The 27,891-nt window shown below is 36.7% G+C and overlaps 3 protein-coding genes across 3 annotated transcripts in view; 2 read left to right on the top strand and 1 right to left on the bottom strand.

The window, feature by feature from the left end:
* alphaCOP (coatomer subunit alpha) overlaps positions 1-20,025 on the bottom strand; it is a 53,705-nt gene extending 33,680 nt beyond the window's left edge. Inside the window, exons 1-6 of the mRNA XM_089646971.1 lie at positions 19,697-20,025; positions 18,037-18,153; positions 14,065-14,301; positions 12,899-13,036; positions 11,950-12,113; positions 9,481-9,702 (exon numbers count right to left, since the gene is read on the bottom strand). Coding sequence (XP_089503097.1) covers positions 9,481-9,702; positions 11,950-12,113; positions 12,899-13,036; positions 14,065-14,301; positions 18,037-18,153; positions 19,697-19,924 — 1,106 coding nt within the window. The 5' untranslated portion in view covers positions 19,925-20,025. The remainder of the gene's footprint in view (positions 1-9,480; positions 9,703-11,949; positions 12,114-12,898; positions 13,037-14,064; positions 14,302-18,036; positions 18,154-19,696) is intronic.
* A 1,139-nt stretch (positions 20,026-21,164) lies between these two features.
* LOC149411612 (uncharacterized) lies at positions 21,165-26,102 on the top strand. The gene is made up of 3 exons (XM_089646909.1): positions 21,165-21,359; positions 23,683-24,071; positions 25,651-26,102. Exons 1-3 carry the CDS (start codon positions 21,284-21,286, stop codon positions 25,828-25,830), a joined length of 645 nt encoding a protein of 214 aa, XP_089503035.1. The 5' UTR covers positions 21,165-21,283; the 3' UTR covers positions 25,831-26,102.
* GatA (glutamyl-tRNA(Gln) amidotransferase subunit A, mitochondrial) lies at positions 21,435-23,038 on the top strand. The gene has a single exon (XM_089646649.1). The coding sequence runs from the start codon at positions 21,512-21,514 to the stop codon at positions 23,036-23,038; it is 1,527 nt and encodes a 508-aa protein (XP_089502775.1). The 5' UTR covers positions 21,435-21,511.
* Positions 26,103-27,891: the final 1,789 nt, after the last annotated feature.

Below are 27,891 nucleotides of genomic sequence, written 5' to 3'. Positions count from 1 at the left end.
GTCCGATATAAGTATCGGGTTCTTCTCGTGGAGTACTTGTGAAGAAGTCGCAGGGAAGTTTAAGAGTTCTTCCATAAGTAAGTTCGGCTGGCGAACATTTCAATTCTTCACGAACAGTAGATCTCAGGCCAAGTAATATAAGTGGAAGGGTTTCCATCCAGTTTTGCTCACCACTTGCCATGAGAGATGCTTTTAAAGTACGATGCCAACGTTCTATAATTCCATTCGCTTGGGGATGGTACGCTGTGGTTCTTAAGTGTTTAATTCCGAATTTCTGAGTAAGCTTTTTAAATAAATGGCTTTCGAATTGACGACCCTGGTCCGAAGTTAAGGTTATCGGTACTCCATGTCGTGCGATCCAGTGGTTCGTCAGTGCTGAAGCTACTGTCTCGGCTGTAATGTCCTTTAAAGGAATTGCCTCGGGCCAGCGGGTAAATCTGTCTATTATGGTTAATAGGTACTGGTACTCGTTGCAAGCTGGCAATGGGCCTACGATGTCAATATGTATGTTGCTGAAGCGATCTTCTGGTAATAAATACGTTGCCGGGGGGGCAACCGTATGTTTGGAGATTTTTGCTTTCTGACAAGCGATGCAGTGCTTCACGAAGTATCTTATGTCAGCTTTCATGTTTGGCCATACAAATCGTTGTTTGATCGTATTAGTTGTTCCTGCGACGCCTGGATGACATACGTCATGTATGCTCTGTATGACAGTTTTCCGCATGTCTAGTGGTACAAAAGGTCTGACATGACCTGTCGAGATGTCGCACCATACTGATGTGTCTGTGTCAGGGATCACCATTAGTCGTAAGGATAGGGAGGAGTCATCTTTTGCCTTAATTAATTCGTCGTCTTGACTCTGCGCTTGTCCCATTTCCTTGTAATCAATAGTAGGACTATTAATCTCTTCAACCCGAGATAGAGTGTCAGCTACTGTGTTTTGGTGTCCCGAAATATGCCTTATATCTGTAGAAAACTGCGCAATAAAATCCAGTTGTCTCTCCTGGCGTGGAGAACTAGACGCTCGTTTTTTATTGAAGGCAAAGGTGATAGGTTTATGGTCAGTATAGATAGTGAATGTGCGACCTTCTATGTTGTTTCGGAAATATTTTACAGCTTCGTAGACACCTGTTAGTTCACGGTCGAATGTGCTATATTTACGCTGCGGTGTTGTAAATTTCTTAGAAAAAAATCCGAGAGGTTCCCAAGTGTTATTTTTAAATTGTTGTAAAGAAGCTCCAATTGCCATGTCAGAGGCATCTACCATGATGGCAATTCTTGAGTTGGGATCTGGATGTACTAGGAGGGCTGCATTCGCGAGTTGGTTTTTACAATCATTGAATGCTGCTGTCAGCTCCTCGTTCCAAATGAGTGAACGCTTGTCGTTTTTCTTGTATCCTTTTATACAGTTAAATAGTTTTTCTTGAGTGTTGATGGAATTTGGGAGGAACTTGCGATAATAGTTCAACATTCCTAGGAAGCGTCTTAATCCGTTGGCAGTTTTTGGCAGCGGAAAGTCGTTAATAGCCTTGACTTTCTCTTTGATCGGTGTCATTCCCTCTGAAGTGATTGTGTGACCTAGAAAGTTAACAGTTGTCACACCAAAATTACACTTTGAAACGTTTATAACGAGGCCATTATCGGCGAGTCGCTTAAATAGAGTATCCAAATGTTTCCTGTGTTCTTCTTCGTCTTCTGAGGCTATCAGGATATCGTCCAGGTAGACAAAACAAAAATCAAGGTCTCTGGTAACTGCGTGCATAAATCGTTGAAAGGTCTGTGCAGCATTTGAGAGGCCGAATTGCATAGATGTGAACTCATATAGGCCGAATGGTGTGATTATGGCCGTTTTAGGGATATCCTCTGGTTCAACTGGTATCTGGTGGTACGCTCGAGTGAGATCTATAGTGCTGAAGATTCGTGCTTTCAATAGTTTGTGCGAAAAGTCGTGAAGTTGCGAAATAGGATATTTGTCCGCCACAGTTTTTGCATTTAATCGCCTGTAATCACCGCATGGTCTCCACTCTCCATTGGGTTTCCTCACCATATGTAATGGGCTTGCCCAATTACTTTTAGATGGTCTACAAATTCCTTGTTCCATTAAGAATTTAAATTCTTTCTTAGCAGCTTCCAAAAGGGCTGGTGCCAGTCTGCGGGCACGTTCTGTAACTGGGGGTCCTTTGGTCTCGATACAATGTGTGACCGAATGTTTTCTAATTTCCGGGATTTTCATATTTGGTCTAGTTAAACATGGGTATTTATTCAGGATATCGCCGTACTTTTGTGATGATGCTATTGTAGAGATGCCAGAAGTAGGTCCTTTGAAAGTGGTGCCTTTGATGTGTAGTCCTGTCGATTGATCCAATAACATTGCTTTCCTTAAATTCACCATCAGGTTGTAGTGATGGAGGAAATCAGCTCCGAGTATAGCTCTCGATACATCCGCTACGATGAAGCGCCACTTCATTGCTCGGCGTAGACCGAAATTGAGTTCTGTAATTTGTGTGCCGTATGTTTTAATAGGTTTACCATTTGCGCCATATAATGTTGTTGGAAAATTGTCAGAAGTTATACATTTCGTACGGTGGTCCTTATTTCTAGGAATAACGGAAACATCTGCCCCCGTATCTACTAGAAATTTCTGTCTGGTTTCCAAATCGTAAATGAAGAGACGACAACTGTTGTATGGAAGTTCACACGTCCCTACTGTGGGCTTCCGTTGGCGTTTCCCGCGTTCGTGCTAGCATATGTGCATGGCTTGTAGCACCGGTAAGCCTTGTCGCCGTACCTTGCATGCGGTTGGCAATATCCGAGATTCTTTATAGGAGATTTGCCGCGAGACCTGGACCTGGGTCTCCAAGCGGTAGTTTGCCGAGAAGAACTTGTTGGTTGGGAGTAATCTCTTCGACGTGGGCTTTGGTACCTGCGGCCACGGAAGTTGTGAGACTGGTCGTCGTTCTGATTGCTTTTCGACAATTTAAGTTGTTTCACTTCTTGGGTTAAAGAAACAATCTGGTCTTGTAGATTTTGTAGAATGGTGTTTAATGCTGATTCGGGATGCGACGGGCCTGGTTTGTGGTTTTCCTCCACCGCGCTGCATTCAGGTTTCTGATAGACCTCTAAAATTTTATCAGCGGCCGAAGCTAGCTGATCTATATCGTTGTCGGGAAGTGCTGATAGAATTGCTTGGGCGTGTTGAGGCAAGCGCTGCAGCCAAAGAGTCTTCACTATCGCACTTTTGTTAAGCATTGGTCCCGCCAATTCTACCATATGTCGTAGAAGTCCAGTGGGTTTTCTGTCTTCTAATTGGATTCCGGTGAGTAGACGGGTCAGGCGTTTTTCTTCCGAATCCTGCAGGCGCTCAATCAATGCAGTTTTTATTCGTACATATTTATCTTTAGGCGGTGGTTCGATTACTATATCACTAACCAATTGTAGTGTTTCGGAGTCCAATGCCGCGACGATTGTATTGTATTTGGTAAAGTCTTCCTTAATTCTGGAATTCGAAAATTGTGCTTCTGCCTGGGCAAACCACAAGGCTATGTTGGTTTTCCAGCAAGCTGGTAGGCGTACAGATACATGATGCACGTTTGCTTCCGAATGTCCTGCGCGTTGGTCTTCCATTGTGTTCAACTTATCTTGAGAAATTGTTACAGGTTCTTGAAACGATGAAGGTATGTTTGTTTCTTCCGATGAGGTCATTTCCAATAATATGTTACGTAATACGTTATGCAAGACATAAAAAATCCAAAAAAACTAGAGAATACTGTGTAAGAATCTATTCCATCTACCGGATATCTTAGCAAGTTATTAGCGAGTTCGCGTTTGTATTGTATTTTAGTGAAGACGCAAACCGCGTCACGTAAGTTATTGTGAAATACCGATATGCAAATATGGCGCTATTATTATATAGTGCAATAATAATTTAAATTTGTTATTACAAAATAGTATGATGTTAAATTACCTCAAAGTAAGGTTTGGCAATTATTGGACAATAACCTTAATATCACTACAATAATGTATATCTAAAACATGATTATGTAGGTATGCTGAACAATTCATTGTTTTGCGAAATGGCAATAAGAAATCGTGATATAGGTTACTTGATTGAGATATGTGGGTAGGTTGGCTTGTTCAACTGCAGGTTGTCCACGTAGATTGTTGCGTCATCTTCCTTGTCCGGGGAGTAGATGCTGCCGTTGTAGGTTGTAGTGGGTAGGTTGTAATTCATCGCAAGATTATGATGCCATGGTTAGCCACGTTGTTGACAGCCTGATTTCAGGATCGTTCTCACTGAAATTAATTTTAACACGCACTTAATTTTCATAAAAATAGTAAAACATTTCAAGCTAGGGATTGATTGACAAAATAGGGTATTGATGGGAACTATACCACGTGTATATTTCCTTAAATTACCGGGACATTTACTAGCATTTATATTAAAAAATTGATTTGTAAGAGATATATGAATTGGATTTTACTTACTGATCTTGCCCGGGATTGCTGTTTCTCTTTTCTGATCCTTGGCGGTGACGGAATGTTGCAAAATGATTTTAAAATACTAAAGTCGGTATATTGTTCTGAGTCGATGGGTCACCAATTTGGCTAGTGTGTTGGGCGTGTATACTTACCTTATAACTGCCAATAAATGTGTATAGTGTAGGTTATGATAGAGTGAAACAGATGTAGTTGATAATTTAAGTTTATTGCAAACACGTTACACTATTACACGATTAGAATATCAGAAGGATTTAGTAGGAATCAAGAAATGTCGACCGCCAGGTCAGATCAGAGAAACAGGAATGCTCGTCGGTAATGGATTGGCAGCGAGCTCTGTTTCACGTCGGGTTGCCATCCGTGAAACAGTGTTTCCGTATTAAAATATTATTTTAGGCTGGCAGACAGTTCTTGCCCCCACAACAGTAAGACTCTAATGTTTATCACATTTAGACTTAAAAACTATACAGAAACACATTTTCCTGTATTAGAGGCAAAGTGATAATTCCAAAAGAATTAATTACTAGTTAAGCACGCCAAAGCAGTACTTACTTTGTTAGAGACAAAACAACTTTCTTATGAACTAAGACTTATTTAAAGAACTTTTAGGAAAGCTATACCATACTTAAAGTTTATGAAATACAAACTATCAATAATAGACTTAACAGAACTTTTGTGCATCAGAAAGTAGCTCAAGTCTCTGAAACACAAAATTCCAAGATATACATTCTGAAGTTCCCTGGAGGTTCAATGGGCCGATAAAAGGGCCTCCAGTGGACTAAAGAAAGAAGGGCATAAACTTAAAAATAAAAGTATTACAACATAATCCGTTATACAGACGGAACCAAAAAAAAAAAAAAAAATCAATGTGTGTGCACGTAAGTAACTAAGTGTATTATAACCAATATAATCAAATATTTTAAAATACCAAAATCCCGAAACTAGTGTATGTTATTAATAACAAGAAAAAACATAGTAACGAAGAAAGAAAGACTTAACTAACAAAATTTGGGCGCCAGTGACCACAAGGATCACGTTCCAGTTTACCGAGGGTAAATAAACGGTTTATCGTCGATAAACTAGATTTTAGTGTCCGTACTGAGCACAAGAAATGAAGGTACCAAACTCCAAATCATGAGAACAGAACAGTCACAAAAGAATTATAATATATATTGCAATAATGTGAAGGCTTTGGTAGGCCTACACACTAAAACATTAGCCTCCTTAAAAAAAAACAAAACTAATTAAAACCTGAATAAAAAACAAATTCTTCATTTTAATATTAACAAATGGTCTAATAACTTGTCCACAATGAGATAGCGACACACATGCGTCCATGTTGTGTGTTGTAAACTTATATTTATTACTAGTAACCGCTGACGACCCTTTATCACCCCTGTACACAGAATGCAAAAGATCGTTGGCTAGTTTTTTGAATTATACTTAACAATAACTAAAACGTCCTGTTGACATTTACTTTATTGTACTTTAATCAAAATAAACAATTGTCCAAATTGTTATTATAATTGATAAAGAAAACAATTAACCAAATTGTTATGATAATTGATGTAGATGATGATGATGCTCTTTATTAAAAATAACACGTCGTTATTTTCGATTAAATAATCCGCAAAAAAAAATAATGATGTCTTGTGGAGACATTGACAGTTGTCAATGTTTGTAAACAATGTAATGTATTTACTAGTACCTAATGTCAGATGAAACCACAACAACAACATAATCAATAATGACAGAAGTGCGCTGTCATTGAAAAATAACCATGAAAAGTCTCGTTACCATTTTTGTATATGAAATGGTAATATCATATAAAAGATTCTTTGAAAAAGGTATTTCATTATAAAATAACAATATTGAACATTATTTGCATGTTTATGTTTCATCATGATAGATGACAAATGTCAAGGTACACATTTTGACAGATAGTATTTTTAGAATGTAAACAATGAATTTGTTTTGATAGTATTTGTGATAATAATAAGGTAGGTAATTTTGTTTTTTTTTGACAAAGTCGTAATTTAAATGTGTACTGGATTCATAAAAACTTGAATATTACTGTGCAAATATATTTAAAAAGTAAGTATTGTACGTATGTTTGTACCTTGTATGCATTGCAATTACAAATAAACTGAATTTTAATATCACAGTTGTTTGTATTGATATGAAAAATGTACCTCCGTATTGAATATAAAAACATAAAGATTTTAACAAATGCATGTTAATTTTTTTAATTTGATTCGGTATTATTATTCACCATTCATAAAAATACAATAGCTTTTGATTGCTGTAATCATTTGAAAGTGTAAAAATACAACACTCGTTTTGACGTTTAACCTTTGTTTATTTTGACAACTAATCTTGTTCATAGATCAACAAAAAAAAAATCATAGACAATCGATATTATATTTTAAGAAAAAATAATAATTAATTTACTCAAACATTCGAAAACTTCTAACTTCAACAGTAATAGATTGTCTATGCTCAAACAATGAAAAGTTCTTTGCAATACAATGACATTCGGAAATGCAAACAACATAATTATTATAGGTTATGTATGAGAATACATGAACATAACATTGAATAACATTAATATTAAAGGTCATAATGTTAGAAATTAGATATTCTCGAGCAAGAAAAACAATAGTAGACAATAGAATATGTAAATGTAAGTATATAAATGTAAAGTACACACACATCGATTTAATTTTAATATTATCAACTAGTATTAATGAAAATCCAACCTGACATGACAGAAAAAAGTATACGGCACCGAAAATGAAATATTTTAAACGTTGAGCGCCAAATGTAATGTAAGGAAAATGTTGGGTCGCCAAATGTAATGTATATTGTTGTAACATTCCAATGTTTACAAAAACGGTAGAGCGGAGATCTCATCTCATGATTGTGGGATTAATTTCCTGTCAAGTAAGTTGGGTGATCATAAATAATAAGAATGAATTCTTAATGGAAAATATATTGAAACATCAAGAGTTACAACAAAGCAGTACAGATGATAAACATTGTAACCATAGAAATAAATATAGGCACATACCCGATGGACTCCTGAATCAAACTAAACTAACTTAACGTGAAACGAAAGAACGACAACGGATGGCGAACGAAGACTTGCTCTCGGCAGCGGGGAACGGACCCGAGTCGAAAGCCAGGACATCCTTCTCTTGGTGGAAGCAGGAGGACGCAACTCCTTCAATGGACGCCTGCAGGGGCAGCAGGCCTGCAGCACGTGGTAGTCGACCAGACTCTTCAACGGAGCCAAGACAGCAATCCGTATTCTTAATGGCAGCGGGAGAACGCAACTCCTTCAATGGACGCCTGTAGGGGCAGCAGGCCTGCAGCACGTGGTAGTCGACCAGACTCTTCAACGGAGCCAAGACAGCAATCCGTATTCTTAATGGCAGCGGGAGAACGCAACTCCTTCAATGGACGCCTGCAGGGGCATCAGGCCTGCAGCACGTGGTAGTCGACCAGACTCTTCAACGGAGCCAAGACAGCAATCCGTTCTCTTGCGACACGGGGACACTCCGCCAAGAACAACCAGCCACAGCTAGGACCAAACCCATCTCGGTTTCAAGTCCGAAACACGAGCACTCCGACATGACCATCGGCCAACACTCAATAAAAGCGGGATTCCATATTCCCCACTAAAATAATAACAAACACGAACTGTTCGTGAATGGATAAACACCCCGCGCCTTTTTTAAAAGAAATAATAACTCCTATTCACATGATTAACTCAGATTGAAGCCCCTTTAAAGGAGAGTGACTGGATCCACCGACCCACCGGCAAAGCAGCCCGGGGAGGAAGTGACCATAAACAAAACTGTACTTCCTTCCTTCAAAATATTGCCAGAGTTTGAGAAAAAACACCATAGACAAAATAACCCCAATTAAGCAAGAACTAAACTTGTCACAAAATATTTATGTGACATTACAGGAAAGCCTTATATTATGACTTATATTTATTGTGAAGAACGCTTATTAGCTGGAAAATATAATAAAACTGGAGAAATTTTCTTATGTCTTCATTATACTATAACGTATTTTTTTATAACGTGGAGAGAAAATGAAAGACTTCTTTGAATATAAGTAACTATCCTGCGGAAACTACATAGGACAGAAATATAAAATTTTGATAAATTAAACACATTATCTCGTAAGACTTGTGGTTATCGTGGTGTATAAATGAAGATCTCCCCAACTCAGGTATAGCGTTTATTGATAAGTTGAAAGCTGATTTACAATCGCACTATTTCACATTTATTATGCACAATAATAAACGTGAAATAGTAAACTATGGAATGCTCGCGAAACTGGGTCGTAGTACGGTAGGTAGTCGCAGCCGACGATAGTAAATACTGAATACTAATAATGCTGCTCGCTGTGTCGGGCTTATTTATACTGTTCGGCCGGTGGCAACAGCAGGTAGTGAATTGCAACTAAATTCGAGGCACTCGCTCAGTCTGGGCCTTTCGCGAAATTTCGGCGGCGCGGCAATTATGCTTAGGCGGTAGACTCGAACCTTCTGGCGAGTTCTCGTAACATTCCAGACTGATTTGCGATAGTATTGTCGCCGATAGACAAGTAGGTGCTTGTAGCAAGTAGGTTGCTTTGTTTTGATTTCGATCCCGGCTGCGTAGCTCGGGAGTATGTACTAAGTAGGTCGAGCGGTTTATTATTAATTATTCAATGGATTCTTCTCGACGCTACAGACTGAACAATTGACAAAAACATAATTTTGCAAAAACAAGTAAGTTATTACGAAAATAGTGTCGGACAGCACACGGCGGGCCGCTCAACATTTTATCCTGATACACTAAGGCAGTAATAGGTCGCAGGGTTATTCCAAGGTGAAAATTTTGCAAATTGTACTGATTTATGAATTATTGTCCTGGTTCACAAGCTGCTGACAACCCCTGACAGAGAAACAGAATAAAAGTAGTTCACCTGTACGGTGGAGTGCGGCCGGTGGCCTTGATCTGCATGACGGCCGTGTCCACCTGCGTGGCGAGGTTCAGGCGGCGCAGGGAGCGTTCTTTGATGTAGTACAGGATGTTGGCGTGGACGGCGTACGCCGGCCTCTCACGCTCCAGCTTGAACAGCACCATGCCTGTGTCGTGACCGGCGGCAAACAGGTTAAGAGAGGGGTGCGCCGTTAGCACCCAGAATCTGCCAAAAAAAATTATTATTGTTTATTAGATTTACTAATAAACCATCACGCTATTTCACGCAGGTGGTAGGCCATTGCCTTGCACCACAGTGGAAGGGATGGATTCACACATTCATATGTTCAAATTTAAAAGGGATTGTCGATTTGATGGCCCAAAATGTAATGGAGTTTGAAATATATCCCAATGTAAAAAAAACTCGTTAGAAGTTAATGGATTATACAGGGTGTATCGGCATGTACCCGACAAACTTTAACCAGCTATTCCTTAGCATATTTGCAGTAAAAAATCTTAGGTGCACTTTGCTGTCCGGTAACGTTTTTTTTTAATAAAAAATTTATTATTCATATTTTCACCACATGTCACCACTGTTTTATCCTTTGTCAAAGTTTGAAAACCCATCTGGCAATATTTTATTCGAATTCCGTTGAATATTGGCGCACTTTTACAATCACAACGAAATGGCACGGCACCATTCGTCTCATTTTTAACTGTTATTATTTAGTGTGTGCCAAAGAGCGAAGACGCTTTTTGACATACTTGCTTATAACAGCTGTTGAACACGAAAAGCAATGCCAATGACAGTGATATAGTGCGGAAATTTTTAATTTTTTTGTTTTTAATTGAAAAAAAAATGCTACCGGACAGCAAAGTGCCCATAACATTTTTTACTCCAAATGTGCTAAGGAATAGCTGGTTAAAGTTTGTCGGGTTAGTGCCGATACACCCTGTATATATACAGTAGAACCCCGTTAATTCGAACCCCGATAATTCGAAAAAACGCGTAATTCGAAATTTTCGCAAAAAAATTTCCGCTGAAAAATTTTTTCATACAAATTTTTTTTTAATTCGAAATTCGTAATTCGAAATTTATTTTTGTCCGCGCACGAAAATTTGTTCGTGTAATTCGAAAAAATTTGATTTTTGCGAAAATAAATCATAATATTTCGTAAATCTGAATCTAAAAGTCAGCCGTGGCGGTAAAACGCCGAAAAATGTATTTTTACGTGGTTATACATCGTCCTAATTAGTATTATTATTTTGTAAATCTGAATCGATTTACACTGGAATGTCTTAAAGAATATTTTTTCAAATTTATTTCGAATATCCGAGTTTAAAGGGCCGAGAAAATACATTTTACGACGATATATTTCGTAGTTTTACGAGTTTACGCCAAATATCTGCATTTAAAGGGTCGGCCGCGACGAAACTTGGCCGCGTAATTTCGATTTACGCGTAAATATATCGTATTTCATCACCGCGACGGAAATCCGCCGCGAAATTTCAATTTACGCGGAAATATATCGTATTTTTACTAACTTTACTTCGAATATCCGCGTTGAAAAAATACGGCGCGACGGAAATCGGCCGAAAAATTTCGATCCATGCCGAAATATGACATATTTTTACGAATTTACTTCAAATATCTTAACATAAAAGGCCGGCGCGACGAAAAACTGCCGACAAAATTCGATTTATGCGGAAATATATCATATTTTTACGAATTTATTTCGAATATCTGAATTTGAAGAGCCGCCCGCGACGGAATACGACCGCGAATTCTCGTTTTACGCGGAAATATATCGTATTTTTACGAATTCAAATTCAGATATTTGAAATAAAGGGCCGGCCGCGACGGAAAATTACCGCGAAATCTCGATTTACGCGTAAATATATAGCATTTTTATGAATTTATTTTGAATATCTGAATTTGAAGAGCCGGCCGCGACGGAATACGGCCGCGAATCCTCGTTTTACGCGGAAATATATCGTATTTTTACGAATTCAAATTCAGATATTTGAAATAAAGGGCCGGCCGCGACGGAAAATTACCGCGAAATCTCGATTTACGCAGAAATATATCGTATTTTTACGAATATCTCAATTTTAAGGGTAGGCCGCGACCGAAATCGGCAGCAAAATCTCGATTTACGCGTAAATATATAGCATTTTTACGAATTTATTGCGAATATCTGAATTTAAAGGGCCGGCCGCTACGGTAATCGACCGCGAAAATAAAGAAATAATTGGTATTAATACGAATTTACAACTAAAATACCACCCGGATTTGAAGAGGCGGCCGAGAAAATCGATTTTCGGCGTATTTTTTTTTTTTTTTTTTTCATAAAATTTCGAATTACGTGGGAATTTGTTAATTCGAAATTTGATTTTTGATGTCCGCTGGATTTCGAATTAACGAGGTTCTACTGTATATCAAATCGAATTGACGAAATAATCTGTAACATACCTATCGTGCTCCCTGCGGAAGGTGTTGAGACACAGCCTCTTGGTCATGTCCCAGACGCGGATGGACTTGTCTTCAGAGTCAGAGATCATCACCTCCTGGCGTGCGTGGAAAAGGACGCAGGAGACGTTGTTGTAGTGGCCCCTGCATGTATCTACTTCCCATGCCTGGAATTCAACACACAGTTACAGAAAATACATTTATGGTGAGACATCAGTATAAATTCACTAAAAAACACCAAAATATGCATGATATGCAATAAAAATTACTTCTTCAAGCACTAAAAAACAATAAAAACGTTAAAAAAAGTACACAGGTGCACTTTTAAAACTATAAATTTAAGTATATATCAATACTGACTAATGAAAAATCACAAGATATCATAATTTTAGGACTTGTGAAGCTAAAAGCATTTAAAAAAATATATCTTCCCCAGGATCATTGCCTTTCAAAAGAAGAAATTAACCTTTCGAATGTTAGTAAACTTGATAAATTACAACATCTTTGTCAAACATTTAAACGAAGCAGATACACATTTCGAACAAAGAATTATCTCTAAATAGTATAAGTCGCTATACGCATCTGTCTGTATGATAAATTCTTCTAAAATACACAACGGATTTTGATAGGGTTATTACCATCATAAGAATTTCTTGCAAAAGGTTTATATATATACATATAAAACATTACATTTAATATATTTATTATCAGTTCCATGTTTGAAAATTAAAAGTTCATTGATTATACACTACGCAAGAATATCATAATGTCACCCGTGAACCAACAAGCAAAATTAGTAGCAGCGTGATTAATGTCTCGTCTTGGCAGCGAAGGTGTTAACTCTTTCATAAGCTACGCTACATATACTCTCTCACCCAGTATCTCCAAAGACATAGGCCCAGAGAGAAATAATTTTCCCCTTGCATGCAGTTAATAAAGTTTTCATTGTTACCTTGGAATCGTTCATCCTCCAGAGCTTAATCTGCCTGTCGTCAGCCGCGGAGACAATCAGTGGCAGAGTTGGGTGGAAGCTCGCCCAGTTTACTCCGCGGTCATGCCCTTCCAGCACGTGTTTCACCACCGCATCGGCCTGCCAAATAAAAACAGATATAGATTATTGAAGAATAAACTTCAAATTTGAAGAAATTAAACAAAATTCAATACGATTTCAGAAGCGATTCGTTGCAACAAACAGATTCAGTGGCGGTTTTTCATAAGGGGGTGAAGGGGCGATCCCCACCAGAAATGAAGTGATATTAAATTTTAAAGCGATACACTTCGTAGTGTAATATTTTAAATTGAGCGGCTATCAATAAAAACCCTTACGTAGATGGCGATAAGGTTTAAATTCCCGCTTAACACCATCCGCCTGTTTTGATTTATGCCATAAAAAACATGGCCAAAAAGTGCCTTTTATTTTATTTTGTTAATGTTCAGGCATAAATATTTAATTTTTTTTTCGATCACTTTATAAATAACTTAATTTGCCACATTATACAATAAAATCATAACCGAAAATGGGTTCGTAAGTAGGAGATTTTGAACTTTAAAGCAGTTTTCATAGGCTTTTACATTATTTTTTTCTGGGCTTATTTTTAGTCTTTTTAGACTAATCTAAAAAATACTCGATTACTTCAAAGGCCAAGATGTATTCTACTCGCAGTATTTAATTAAAGCATCTGAAACATTTCTAAGCGACCAAATGTTCAAACCAAAAACACATGATTTTGCATTACTACGTATGGCATTGCCTTAAATACCTTTGTCTGATTAAATATGTTTTACACAGTTAAAAACTTTATCTATGTTTGCATTCAAAATTTAAATATTTAGAGAGTCTTTAATCTGCTTTCAAAAACAGTATTTTGAAATTCATTCAAAAACAGTGAATTTTCTGGAATCGAATGTAATGCGCACTAAGCTTAAGAGAACTACATTGCAATTTTTCAGAGGCTCCAGCGGTTAAATGTATTGTGAAATTAGATGTGAGCGCTTTAGCAGAATGCTGCTTACTCATTAACTAATAATAATAACGTGACACGATATTTGATTCACTTCGCCAAATTTTGTCAGGGGGTATCTAATTAGTTCTTCTATTATTCTTGATGATAGTCTTACCTGTCCGAAGAGATCCGTAGCCTGAGGATTGCGCAGGTGATGGTGCAGGCCCTGAGGCCCGGGGGCCACGTTCTTCTTACGCAGCCCAGACACGTCCCACACGCGGACGCTCTGGTCCAACGAGGCGGACACAACCAGGTCGTCCGTGGGGTGGAATTGTGCGCACATCACGTAGTGATTGTGCCCAGTCAGGACGCAGATGCACTGGCGCGACTGCCAGTTCCAGATGCGGATGGTCTGTAATAAAATAATTGGTAAGTTTTGGTTTACGTCAAACTCTAACAATAATAATAACAATAAATTTTTTATTATCTTTCTTTATTTGTTACTGTATTGTACCAGTTTTGGATAATACCCACAAATCGTTGGCGAAAAGAATATTTACACACTCTTCAACGACGGAACAAGTGGTGGTCATCATCACCTAATCTGAAAGTCGACGATCTAGTAATGATTGGAAGACTCACATTCTGCGCCCATGCGTTGAGCGAGTTATTGAACTATTTCCCGGCGCTGATAAAATTGTTTGTGTCGTTTCAGTTCGTACGCCACAGGGTATTTTTAAACGTCCCGTGGTGAAACTATATCGAATAAATTTTGTTCTATTTAGTCTCTTATTTTAGTTTTCGTTACATTAACTTTAATTTATACATTTTGTTGATCTTCTCCTTTATGTCGATATACAATTGTTGAGAAAATTTGTAAATTTCCTCAAGGCGGGCGGAATGTTTAGTATTCATATTCTATCTATTTCCTTCCTTAAAAACAGCCTTACCCACACTTGGAAAGAAGAAGATGATTTGTTGCATTGTAAATTGTCGCAAGTACAACATTCGTATTCGTGTTGTGCTGCAAGAAGGTGTTATCGTCGTGTCCTCGTCGTATATTCACATGCTTTGTGCTCGGTTTGCAAATATCAAAATCATATTAAAGATTATCTCGTTTTGGAGGAAATTTCACCCCGTGAACAGTGCAAGTTCGTCGACAGCCCTATTGCCGGGATTCATGGGAATTCAAGGTAGGCTGTTTCCTTCATTCCACATTTTCCGTGATTTTTCAAACACAATTGAATGAGCTTTACACTGTAGTTTTTTTGTGGATTTGATTTACAGTTCATTTCCGTATAATAGAACACGTTACAGTTACAGATGATATCCTCACTGGGATATCCCATGCTGAGGATTTCATTTACATATTAAAATTTTATTATATGAATAACACGAAGTTACTGAAAAATTATAAATATGTATGTGTTTTTTTAGTGATTTCTATTTCTGATCTCTCTATGTTTTGTAACCAGCTTTTTATTTGAAACTAGCTGACTGTACCCGGCGTTGCTTGACTTTTCTCTACTTTCAATGAATATAATATCCATGTATAATATACATAAACCTTCCGGAAGAAATTCTCTAAATGAAAGTGAAAACCCTATCAAACTTCATTGCATAGTTTAAAAGAACTAAGCGCTCAAACAGACAGACGCGGAAAGTGACTATGTTTTATACTATTTAGAGGTGTTGTAATTAGTGATGCCGCCGGGTACCCGGTTCCGACCCGGTTCCCACAGGACCCGGTTCTCCGAAGGAGACCCGGTTCTGACAACAAGAACCGGCTCTAATTTCAAGACGTGTAATTCTTTTGAATTGTTTATTGATATTTATTTTAACTGTAGACACAATAAAACAATGGTATAACGAGCTGTCTTGTATTTATTTCGTCGAAACAGTTGTAATATGGTGTTATTATCTCGGTATAATAACACGATACGTTATCCCACCAGAGATGTGCAAAATGGGTACCCAAAACCATTTGAAATGCAAAATGGAAATGGGTCAAAACTTTTCCATTTGAAAATGCAAAATGCAAAATGGTTTTTAGAAAAGCATTTAAAATGCAAAATGCAAAATACCTATTTTCAAAATGCATTGAAAATGCAAAATGGTTTCTCAGGTCAAACAATCTAAATAATTATAGAATTTTTAAACAATTTTGTCATTTAATAATGGACATCAATGTAGAACAAACATATTACATGATGGTAAATCCAAAAACACCACGACTACGGATTATGAAACCACAACAAATTTGCGCGGGACTAATGTTGCCAACGTAAAAACATAGAAACTGCTATCTAACATTTAATATTACAGCGTCATGGCCCCATGTTCAGTATTTGAATCATTTTTTTTTGTAGCAATTATTTTATAAGCAATAATTATTAGCCTGAAACAATCATCCACATTGAAAAATCTCCTGATAAAAGATACATGACGCCAACGGGACATGAACCCGTGTCCTTTCGATTTCCGGTCGACAGCTCTGACCACTGAGCTATGGTGGCTTATCTCTTATCCGCGAAATAATTCAATATATACTAGTGTTTCATTCAACAATTACTGCTTGTTACATTTTTTCACCTGAAACAACCAACTTTATTTTGGATTGGCTTTATTATAGTTGGCGTCATGTATCTTTTATCAGGAGATTTCAATGTGGATGAGTGTATCAGGCTAATAATTATTGCTTATAAAATAATTGTTACCCTTTGTGCTATGCATAAAAAATCAAAAAAATTATAATTAGTATTTTTTGTAATGGTGTCACTCAATTGCCAGGGCTCCTACCAGGGAGCAACTTAAATTGAAAGAGCAATGTAAATTATCTCTCATAGCGAGGTTGAGGACCGACTGATATTTGGGGCTTATGAAAAAAAGATGAGAGGAGATAGTAGGAAGAATGTTGCAAGAATGCATTTAAAATGGAAAATGCATTGAGAAAAGCATTTAAAATGCAAAATGCAAAATGGTTTTTAGAAAAGCATTTAAAATGCAAAATGGAAAATACCTATTTTGCATTTTGCATTTCCATTTGAAATGGATTTATTTGAAATAAAGCACATCTCTGTATCCCACACTATGCATCCGGCGCTGTGAGTCACTGTCATTTGTTGTGACTAGACTGCTGACTGCTGTCGACTGAGAGCTAGCTGCGTGAACCGACGGGCTGCATGTCTCCCACTACCCCCACCCTACCCAGTCATGCGCACAAACCAAAACTCGTCTACCACACGCTCGCCCAACGTGTGCTAATTAATCAGTGTGTTTTTTATAATTGTCGAGTGATTATTAAAACAGCAGCTTCAATGACGAGTGTAGTAAAAAGAAAGGTGTCATTTGTTTGGGATTTTTTTAAAGAGCTACCAGAAGAACAAAAAGTGCTGTGCAGTCTTTGCAATTCGAAAATGCTTTACAGTGGATCGACAAGTGCTATGGGCAAAGACCTAAAAAATATCCATCAAAAAGACGAGAACAACGAAGTTGGCTGCAAGAAGCAGAAGGCAAAATTCAAATACACGCTACAGAAATCGGCGGGGTTTTTTAAATGTTTAAAAACCCGGGTACCCGCCCGGTTCCCGAAAATGAGACCCGGCGGCATCACTAGTTGTAATGTTGTTATGATTTTTAATGCGTGAGATTTTGTTTTTGCAAAACTCGTCTCGGTAAAAGAATTTTAGTCAAGGGCGGGCGTGCCTTTGTCCACGCCAGCTTTACTTCGTCCGCCGACATTTGTCAACGTAAAGTTATTCCTTTCACAGTACACTGCTGCCCGTGTAAGAAGTCACAGAAATGTTTGTTCACAATCTAACCTAGACACATAATTATTTTTCTAAAATTAAATAGTTTTTAAATTATGAAGTTTAAAAACACATTCCAGATAATTCTAATATAAGTATAATAAGAAAAGCTCAATAAATAATATACATATTTTATGTAACTTAAACTTTGCTTATTTGGGACAAAACGTTTGCTCGATGTGTAAATAAGCAACTAAACAGAATCAACTGTATATTTTAATTTTACAGAAATTGATGTATTTCCCAATAATTGCTACATCAGTTTGTTTGTTTGTTTGAGATTATTTATTTGAAATTAAAATGACGCCAAAAAGTGATTTATTTATTCTAGTAATTACCTGATCATCCGAAGCACTGAGTATCCAGGGGTATTCATGATGGAACACCGTGGTTCTGATGTAGTCCAAATGCCCCAAAAGGGTGAATATGCACCGCCTCTGCTTGTAGTTCCATACCTGAAATAAAATACCACAATTTAGAGAAACAAAATCAAAATAGTCAATCTTTACTACAATATCTTAATATGTAAAAATCACGTGTCACTGTGTTCGTACACGCTAATCTCCGAAACCGCCCAACCGATTTCAATGAAATTTTGTGTATTGTAAAATGTGTATTGTTGATTCCAGTTTAAAACATACGAAAGATTTGTCAAGTACTAAAAAAAAAAAAATCTCTGCTTTATCATCCAAAAATACATACAACCACAAATTTTAACTTCTTACACCCCCCTCAATATTTTTAATGCGATTTTAAGGATTTTTTATAGGAAAAAAGGGTCGTAATTCATTTTTAAGTTGTGTAAGCTTTACATATTCATATTGGCAAAAAAAGGATTGAAAAAAAAATATTGTTCACCAAATCGCACTACATAAATTTAAATTCATTACTATAATTTAAAACAACAATATTGTTTAGACTTAAGAAGCATTCTTTATTTATCTCATTTATAACATTTAATTTTTATCTATTGTCGATTAAGAATTTTCATTTTATTTATTACACTTGAATAAATAAAAAATGTATATCAAAAGTGTTTTCTATGGATCATATTCATACGGCAGTATGTCACACGGTGAAAGACATATACTTCAAGGCAGTTTTAACACATTGAACGCCATTGTGGAAATGAAGAAAAATTACAATTTTAAATTTGAAAAAAAAATACTCAGATGTCATCGGCGACCATCAAAACGTATTCCTTTTTTTTTACCAAAATTTTCCATGAAAATCAAGAAAATTAACTGCGGTCACTGGTGACCGTCATGGCGCTATGGGAGAAAAATGACGATTTTCATTATGAGGTCACCGGTGACCTACATGGCGTTCAACGTGTTAAGAGTATAGAACGGTACCGGTATGGATGTGACTTGCGCATGTATTCTATGTATGCCAAATGCATAAAATATCCAGAAACAGATAAAAGGTGGTCTACATAAAGTGAAGTCTATATAAAATGCGGTCTACATAGAAAACGGTCTATGGCAGGACAACGTCTGCCCGGGTCCACTAGTATCTTATAAACATGAAGAATGATCTCTTTCTGGGATTACTTTTTAAAATTGCACTAGCCGCGCTTAGTGACCAGGATCTGTAAAGTCAGAAAACATTTATTTTTCCTCTCACCCATCTGGTCACTTCCCCACCCTGCATCTAATGGAAATTAGCACAGTTGCGGTATATTTTAAAGTTCGTTATATTTGGGGGGAGAAAATGAACATAGGTCTACGTTGGCCATATAAAGATCACACTATTGCATCATGTTTATGTATGACGGTTTACATTTGAATGATGATAGAGCAATAAAATCAGACATTGTATTACTATGTAAACTGATAAATTGACTTGGTATCTATAATTTGCAGTGTACGGTTCATAGTTGTAAGAATTCGCAATATTACTTAAATACATTAGTAGATGGTTGGGCTGTACATAATATTGTGTAAATACAGAATATAGAAGATTGTAAGGATCTAATATGATTGGAATGAACCGTACCTTTATCTTGTAATCGTCTCCACCAGAAACAAATAATGGCTGCTGGCTGTGGAAACATATTCCCCTGACGGGCCCATCATGCTCATCAAACTTCTCCAGTAGTGTACACATACGATAGTCCCATAACTGGATGACGCCATTGTGCAAACTGGCGAGGATCCACGGCCTTTTGGGGTGGAAAGACAGCCCCTTCACGCGGGCTGACTTCGTTTCAAATTTCGTCAACATTTTCAACTAGAATTAATTCATTAGCCGACACGAAAATATCGGCGAGATGACAGCTCAAGGCAAGTTAATAGACAACCGAGGAGACACGTCAAAGGTTTGGATATTCCTGTTTATTACTAGCCAGTAGCAAACTAGATTTTTCGCCGAGTAGGTACCAAATATCTTAATTTTTTTAAACGTCAAACTTTGTTTCACAAAAATTAACAGAAGACCAAATGTTGTAGTTTATTGATTTAAGTTTTTTATTTATAACAACATGCAATGGTTACAACATATTAAACGCGCTGCCAGAAATTATAAACCAATTAGTAGATTCAATGTGGATTGTAAGAACAATAATATATTAAGCAAGAAAAACTGTAACAGTCTGTAATTTTTAATAAATTTTTACAAGCAATAATTATTACCCTGTAACACCCATACAAATTGAAACAAATCTTAAAAATAAATGCTGCCGACGGGAATCGAACCCGCAGCTGCGCTAACCAAAACTCTACGTAGGCTTATTTTAAACGCGTCAAATGATTGTAATAAATTTTTTATCCCTCGCACCATGTATAAAAACCTTGTCTTGTAGACATTAGCTTATCATTAAAAAAATATTATTGTAAACTTGTACAAATAATAAAACAAGATTAATCAACACAATATATATTTTTTTAATTTACAGTTATTTAAGCAAGAATAATTGATTCGACTTTAGATTTCTAAAAAAAAACTTCACTCAAGTTGATCAACTAAAATCGAAATGTCTGAACCGCTAAAGTTAGGGCGATTTGCCATGTTTTCATACATCGGTTGCATTTTAAACTTGGCTTGAGAGATATTTAAGGGTACGTATACATTTGAGAACCGAAACGCGAAAAATAATACCACGAAATACGGGAAAGGAACGAATCAACTGCAAGCGGCGTTTCGCGCTATTTGATTTGCAGGTGGTTTGTTTCATTCCCATAAGTTAAGGTTCAGTTTGGCAGTTCGGCTATGGTTCGGCTCGCGATGGGCTCGCAGATGTATACGGAGCATTACGTCTGTCAAGTTGAGTGGTTTATTTATGGTCAAGTTGCTCTCCGGTAGGAGCCATATCATAAATATACCACCCATATAATCCCATTCATTACTGAGAATAGTTCATTTATCCCATTACTAAAAAAATATTGATATTCCGGCCCGATACTGATACTTGCTGATACTGCAGTAGTTGTTTATAAAATTTTTGTACATGGCATCACTGCATCACTGCATGGAAATTTGAATATGATGGTCGTTTCCTGTAATAATTTTTGTTAGTTTCTTTGTATTTATGTGCATTTGTCATTAATGTAATATAAAATAAACCTCATTTTCTATATTTGTATCATGGACAGCAAAACGGGTTCCCAGGATATAGCGGATTTCGTAAATAAAAGAAAAATGGACGAAATAAAAGCACTCAGTAAGTTGTTATTTTATTTAAGATTTCGCTTTTACCGACAATTTTCCAAAGATAACCTCAGATAACCTTTTATCGTAGCTGTCATTTTTTGAAAAATATTATTTTTGTGAACGGTGAGATCACAGTTGAAATGGTTTAAATTTCCAACAAACATGAATAGATTGGTTTCTTTGACGATTCGGCAGGTTCAAAAACATTACAGAGATGGCTCTCTCAAGCCATCTGACATAATAAGACAGTCGCTGAAAAGAGCCGAAAAAATCAAACCTCTCAACGCTTTTGTGACTTTGACATCTTCTTCAGCTAACGATTCAGCAGAAAGTTGTGATAGAGATGTAGTAAACCAATCAAAGATTAAGCCATTGTTTGGCATACCGATCGCGGTAAAAGACAACTTTTGCACTAAAGGCGTGAGGACAACTTGCGCTTCAAAAATGCTGGAGAATTTTGTTCCTACGTATGATGCGACTGTTGTATCAAAATTGAAGAATGCCGGAGCTATTATCATCGGCAAAAGTAACTTGGATCAATTTGGCATGGGTTCTGGAACCGTCGATTCTATTCACGGGCCAACAAAGAATATATGGGGATCTCAATTTGAAGCTGGATGTAAGGATGAAGCTGATTGGAGAATTGCTGGTGGAAGCTCAGGCGGCTCTGCAGTGGCCGTCGCTGGTGGCAGTTGTTTGGCGGCCATTGGTTCAGACACGGGAGGTTCGACGAGAAACCCTGCTGCTCTTTGCGGTTTGGTTGGCTTCAAACCAACCTACGGAACAGTCTCTAGACATGGCCTCATTCCACTAGTCAACTCTTTAGACGTCCCTGGAGTTTTAGCAAGGAATGTAGACGATTGTTTAAAAATTTACAACTGTATCGCAGGTCCAGATAGCCTCGATTCTACAACAATTAAAGATGATTTTAAACCAATCAAAATACCCAAAATTGACGAAATTAGTTTGAAAGGAATCAGAATTGGCATTCCACAAGAATATCACTGCAAAAACATGTCACCGGAGGTTCTAGAAACATGGATGATCGTCGCAGATATGCTAGAAAACGAAGGAGCCAGAGCCAAGCAAGTTCGCATGCCTTATACAAATGCTTCGATAGCCGTCTATCACATTCTGAACCAATGCGAAGTGGCGAGCAATATGGCGCGGTACGATGGCTTAGAATATGGCCTACGCCCAATGGAATCAAAATCCACCAACGAAATGTACGCAACGGCACGATCGCAAGGATTCAACGAAGTTGTGCGCAACCGAATTTTGGCGGGAAACTTTTTTTTATTAACAAAAAACTATGAGAAATATTTTGTCAAAGCAATGAAAATACGACGGTTGATAACTGACGATTTTAATAAGGTCTTTAATGAAAAATCTCCCAATTGTGTGGATGTTTTGTTGACTCCTACAACAATCGGCGATGCACCATTGTTTAGTGAATTTATGAAGAAGAATAATAGAGACCAGTGTGCGTTACATGATTATTGTACGCAGCCAGCTAACATGGCTGGGGTACCTGCTTTGTCAATCCCTATTAGACTTTCTAAGAACAACCTGCCCCTTTCTCTTCAAATTATGGGACCAAATTTATCAGAGCAGACTCTGTTTTTAGTTGCAAAGAAAATTGAAGAGTTAGTCAATTTCCCCACCATAAGACTTGATATTTCTTTTTAATTATTTGTAGAAATAAAATTTGATTGTTAACATGTCAGTTTTTTAATAAAGTAATCCTGTACTTATGTATTTTTATTCAGTTTAATGTTCAAAGAGATTCTTCATAAAATGAGAGTGACAGACTTTTCCAATGTTTTGTATATAATAATATGTTGGGAAGAATATTTCCACCAATATTTTCCTGGTTCTATATGCAGCTGATGGGAGTGCAAAATACTAATAAATGTGAAGAGGATGAAGAGACTCCAATTTACCTACGATGCCAATGTCAACCCTGGTGATCTTTTTCGAAGGGACTGGGTTACTGTTAAAGGAATGTAAAATGGAGACTGCACAATGAGCCCATGGCCTGAGTGCTCAGGGGAATTATTCGTAAACTGCTTTAAATAAAATTAAAACAAAAAAATTTTCAAACAGGTTTTGAATCCATGAATTGCAGTTCTACTGCATCATTCGTCAATCTTCTCCTGAACTATCAGTTGGGTTATCTTTTGCTCCTCGTAATGACGTGAACAAGATTTTGGAGTTTTCTTTTCATATATCTATGAAGTTCTAGTTCTCTAAACAGTGTTCAGAACACCATTCCCCCAATGCATATTCATTTTTCTCTGACTCGTATTTTTGATAATAAAATCATTTTGCAGGTAAAGAACACAAGGTGATATTTTCCAAGATGCCATTTGTTATAGAAGGAATTTCCACACAGGCCATTAAACTCCTGACCAAAATGGCCATATACCAAAAAACTACCGACGTCACAAATCTGAACAAGGAAAGCCTATTCACAAGTCACGCTGAGGAAATGTTGGACAATCTCAAATATCAACGACACAATTTGCACCTTAGCCAGCTGATCAGAGACAGAGAGAGGCAGAACGAGAGAGACAGGAAAGAGTTGGAGAAGTTTGAAGAAGACCTCAAGTGTATGAAGGAAGATATGGCAAAATTACCCAGCTCGGAAGCAAGTCGGAAGGAAATAACCGTATTTAAAGGAAAAGTTGCCAACTATGAAAAGTGTGTAAATGATGCTAAGGTGTGTTCAAAATTTTATCATTATTTAATTAGGTTGTCTCGTACAGTGAAATTATGTGTTATTTACAAATGGATCGTCTTAAACCATATAGAACTACGTCAAAAAACTTACATTCGAGAAAACAATGGTTTTGCTGTGTTTTATTTTGAATTATATTGTGGCCCACATTTAAGACAAAGGTTTCGCTTGAGCCTTGAACATATATTTATTACTCCGGCACATTTCACAGACCAATTAAAAAATACTTTAAAAAGTTAGTTTACTCTGACTGGTTACATCAATGACTAAAGAAAATACCCTAAGAGAGGACTTGGCATACCTATAAAAAATTCTGTCCTAACGCTAGCACAAAAATGGCTGCCCAGAGGGCGGCAACGTCTGACCGTTTCCATGGTTATTATTCAGTGGCTTGACATTTTGGGGAAACAACTTTATTTCTTACTTATTAAAACCCATTCCATTTAAATAAAACACATTTTCGTTTGTACAATACTGTATTTATATGATATTTTTTTCTGGCAAGTCTAGAACTCTGTCAAGGAAATCATAATAATAATCAGTTTTCAAAATTCAATGGATACATAATTTTTCATACTATGTATTTTTTATTTATGCTTTTACTCCATAACCTAATATGTAAACATAATTATACCGACATATGGGATGGTCCGATGCTCTGTAGGGAACTCGCTTGCAACTGCTTGCGGGTGTAAACTGTGCGCCCTAAAGTTTAAGTTTAGACTTACTGAATTCAATATAATGTTGTGGCACTACTTCATCCATCGAGTTACATTCAGCGTTCGTGTTGACGAAACATTCTTCAAATTGTTTTAAACACAGAAGAGTTCTTGGTTGACTTCCAACCCTCAGATCAGAAACCAGTGGAAATATTGCCTCCTCAACTCGGGCAATGTTGTGGGGTGGAGAAAGTTTAGAGGGAAGGAGATGGGGAAGAAAAAGGTTGGGAAGCACTTGGCTATACAAATCTAGTCTCCAAACAAGGCCTAGGCCATTTAAAATGTAAACATTTTATCTGATTACGTCACTAGAGTCCCAAATGCCACTAGTCGTAGGGCTATGATATCCCCATACTGAAGAATGTTGTGAGGCTGGATGAAGTGGGGAGAGAAAAAAGGTGGGAAAAAAGAAAAGTTGGGTGTTCAGATCTGGTCATCAAACACGGCTAAGCAGTATGAGATCCCATGTTGTGAGGCTTGAGAAACCCGGAAAAGAGGGAAGGGAAGGAGATGGGGGGAAGAAGGTTGAGAGGTACCTGGCTATTATAGGAAACCATTTCAAGCAACATTTCGATCCTGAATTAAAAAATTCCTAGAAACGGCTTTAGCCATAAGATTCTCACGGCCAAAAGTATTTTTGTTATTTGTTTTTGGGGTGTTATGCCGTGTTGCTGCCCTGATGATGGACACTGCAATGCTGTCCGAAATGTTGGCTAAAGAAGGAGTTAGCGCAACACGGCATAACACCCCAAAAACAAATAACAAAAAAAGGCTTTAGCCATCTTTAGTGATCAGATCTGACAACAATAAAATTTTAAATGAATTAATTATTTCTTTTGCAGATCAAGGAGGAAAAGTTGGACATCAAGCCGGAAATATTGCCAGAATCTCTCAAGGGTCTCATTGAAGAGTTGGAAACCTTGCAGCACGAGAGAGACCTATTGAAAGTTCGCTCCGATAATATCACAATAGCGAGGAGTTCAAAGAAAGACTTGCTCAAACTAAAAATGAACGCCTTTTAACTCAAAGAGCACTGAATTGCCTAGGCTTATAGGTTTCGCAGCCAGAACATTAAAAGCATGTTATTTGATATCAAAAACAACTTTCCAGTGATATTAAAAGTAGTTTTTTTTATGAATATTCGAATAACGTTTTTGAATATTCAAATTCAATCATTGCGTACTATTAAGTAGGCGTGATAAAAGGCCGTTTCTCATGATTTTTCACAAGGACACCACTGTCAGAAGTGTATAAATACTCTGTAATGCATGCAGTCTGTATGTATTTGAGTAAACTCTAATTGTGCAAACTGGTGACCGGGTATCTCATCGAAATGACATTTCAACACACCTACAAAAAGTGATGAAACAAAAACTAGGTTGTGTAGGTAACTATTTAACCTAGTTTTTGTTTCATCACTTTTAATGACTTATATAACTTTTTAAAGGTGTGTTTAATTATTATTTTGATGAAATATCATGGAACTGCGCAAACTATAGTGTACGATCCTGTCGCTAAGGGTTCCATTGTAACCTCTCTTTTTGTTGCATGCATCGTTTGTGAGAAAGAGGGAAAGGCTAGAAAGGAAATCAGGGGTATGCCTGTAGCTATAATATTATAATACTCTATTACAACTCAACGTTATTTTGTACTAAGATAATTAAAACATAGATTTTAAGTGTGTAATTTAAGTTTATTTCATTAAACCTGGAAATGTTAGAATATAAAATAATAAAAATATTTTTTCTAAATTAGTTACTACTCATTTTCTGCTGGACATTTTTTAATGAAAAAATTTGCAGACATATATATATATCTCCATCCAAAGCACGTACACACATTTAAAAAAAAATAAAGATTTTCCAAAAATGGACGGTAAACATCTTCTGTTATACTTTTTAATTACAGATTTTTGTCTTCATAAAAATTAGTCTGCTTTCAAAGTAGGTAGGTACTGATAGTATTTAAAAATGCTTTAAATTATTTTTTACTTTTGTCTGTTCACATGGCGATGATAATATGTGTTGCCGTATCACCATTCAGCAAATAAGTGTTGCTATTATTGGGAAAATTTCTTGATGGATTTCTACATTTGCTTGGCTTTCAACACTGATTATTTTCTTCTTGATTATGCTTTCGAATACATCTGTGAAGCAACAATAATTTTTCTTGTCTCGTAGTAGCTGCCGCTACATATACATATATTCCGATGTAATTTTTTTTGTATTCACAATATCTACAGTTGCGATGCCACAACTGCCGAGATAATTATGAATCAATTTCTAATGCTGCGTTCAGACCTGATCTATTCTATAAGAATCTGTAATCAATTTACAGAATGAATGTTGAAGTTCATTTAACTATGGGTTTCATTTCGGTAGAAAATATCGGGTTGAACCTTCTTCTAACTAAACTTTTTAGTTAGAAATGTCGTCATTCAATAAAAGTTGATCAACCAAAACTGAATAAACCTGAACGACCTAAAAGCATGTCTTACGGATCTAATTAATAGATTCTATGAAATAGATAAAGTGTGATCCCGGGTTAACTAAATCAAACATCTTTTTTTTTCTACGGTATTTAACGATTTCATAATTTACAATTTTGAAAAACAAAATTGATTTAACAATGTGAAAGTAAAATTATTATGAAACAACAACATTTATGACAAATCACAACAATTATTATCACACAAAAGCAGAAAAATTTCCTATTATAAATTTCTATGAAATAACTACGATTCTCGTTTGTTGAATTTCAACACAAACCTATTTCGAAATTCCATTTTCCCAAAACCGTAATACCTTCAAGAGCAAAAAAACACATTTCAAAGCAAGAAAATAAAGGGAGACTTTCATTTGTTTTTGTTAATTGGGTGCATTAACACACTTTCGACGGGAAGGGTTTCATTTTCTTATCTTGTCTCTGTCTTTTTTTTTGTAATAATTTGTGCGAAAGTGAAATTTTTTTGAAATGTAATAAAATATGTATGTCTAAATGGCCCAAAAGTGACCTTAAATTCAGTTTATGGAGTTGTCTTACGAAGTAGGCTTTAATTTCAGACAGTAAATTTATAGTTGGGG

Source organism: Hesperophylax consimilis, chromosome 25 (genome assembly GCF_061612785.1).
Source record: "Hesperophylax consimilis isolate HC1 chromosome 25, BYU_Hcon_1.0, whole genome shotgun sequence".
NCBI classification, from domain to species: Eukaryota; Metazoa; Arthropoda; class Insecta; order Trichoptera; family Limnephilidae; genus Hesperophylax; species Hesperophylax consimilis.
Note: the sequence above shows the minus strand (reverse complement) of the source record. Positions and strands in the feature narration are given on the sequence as shown.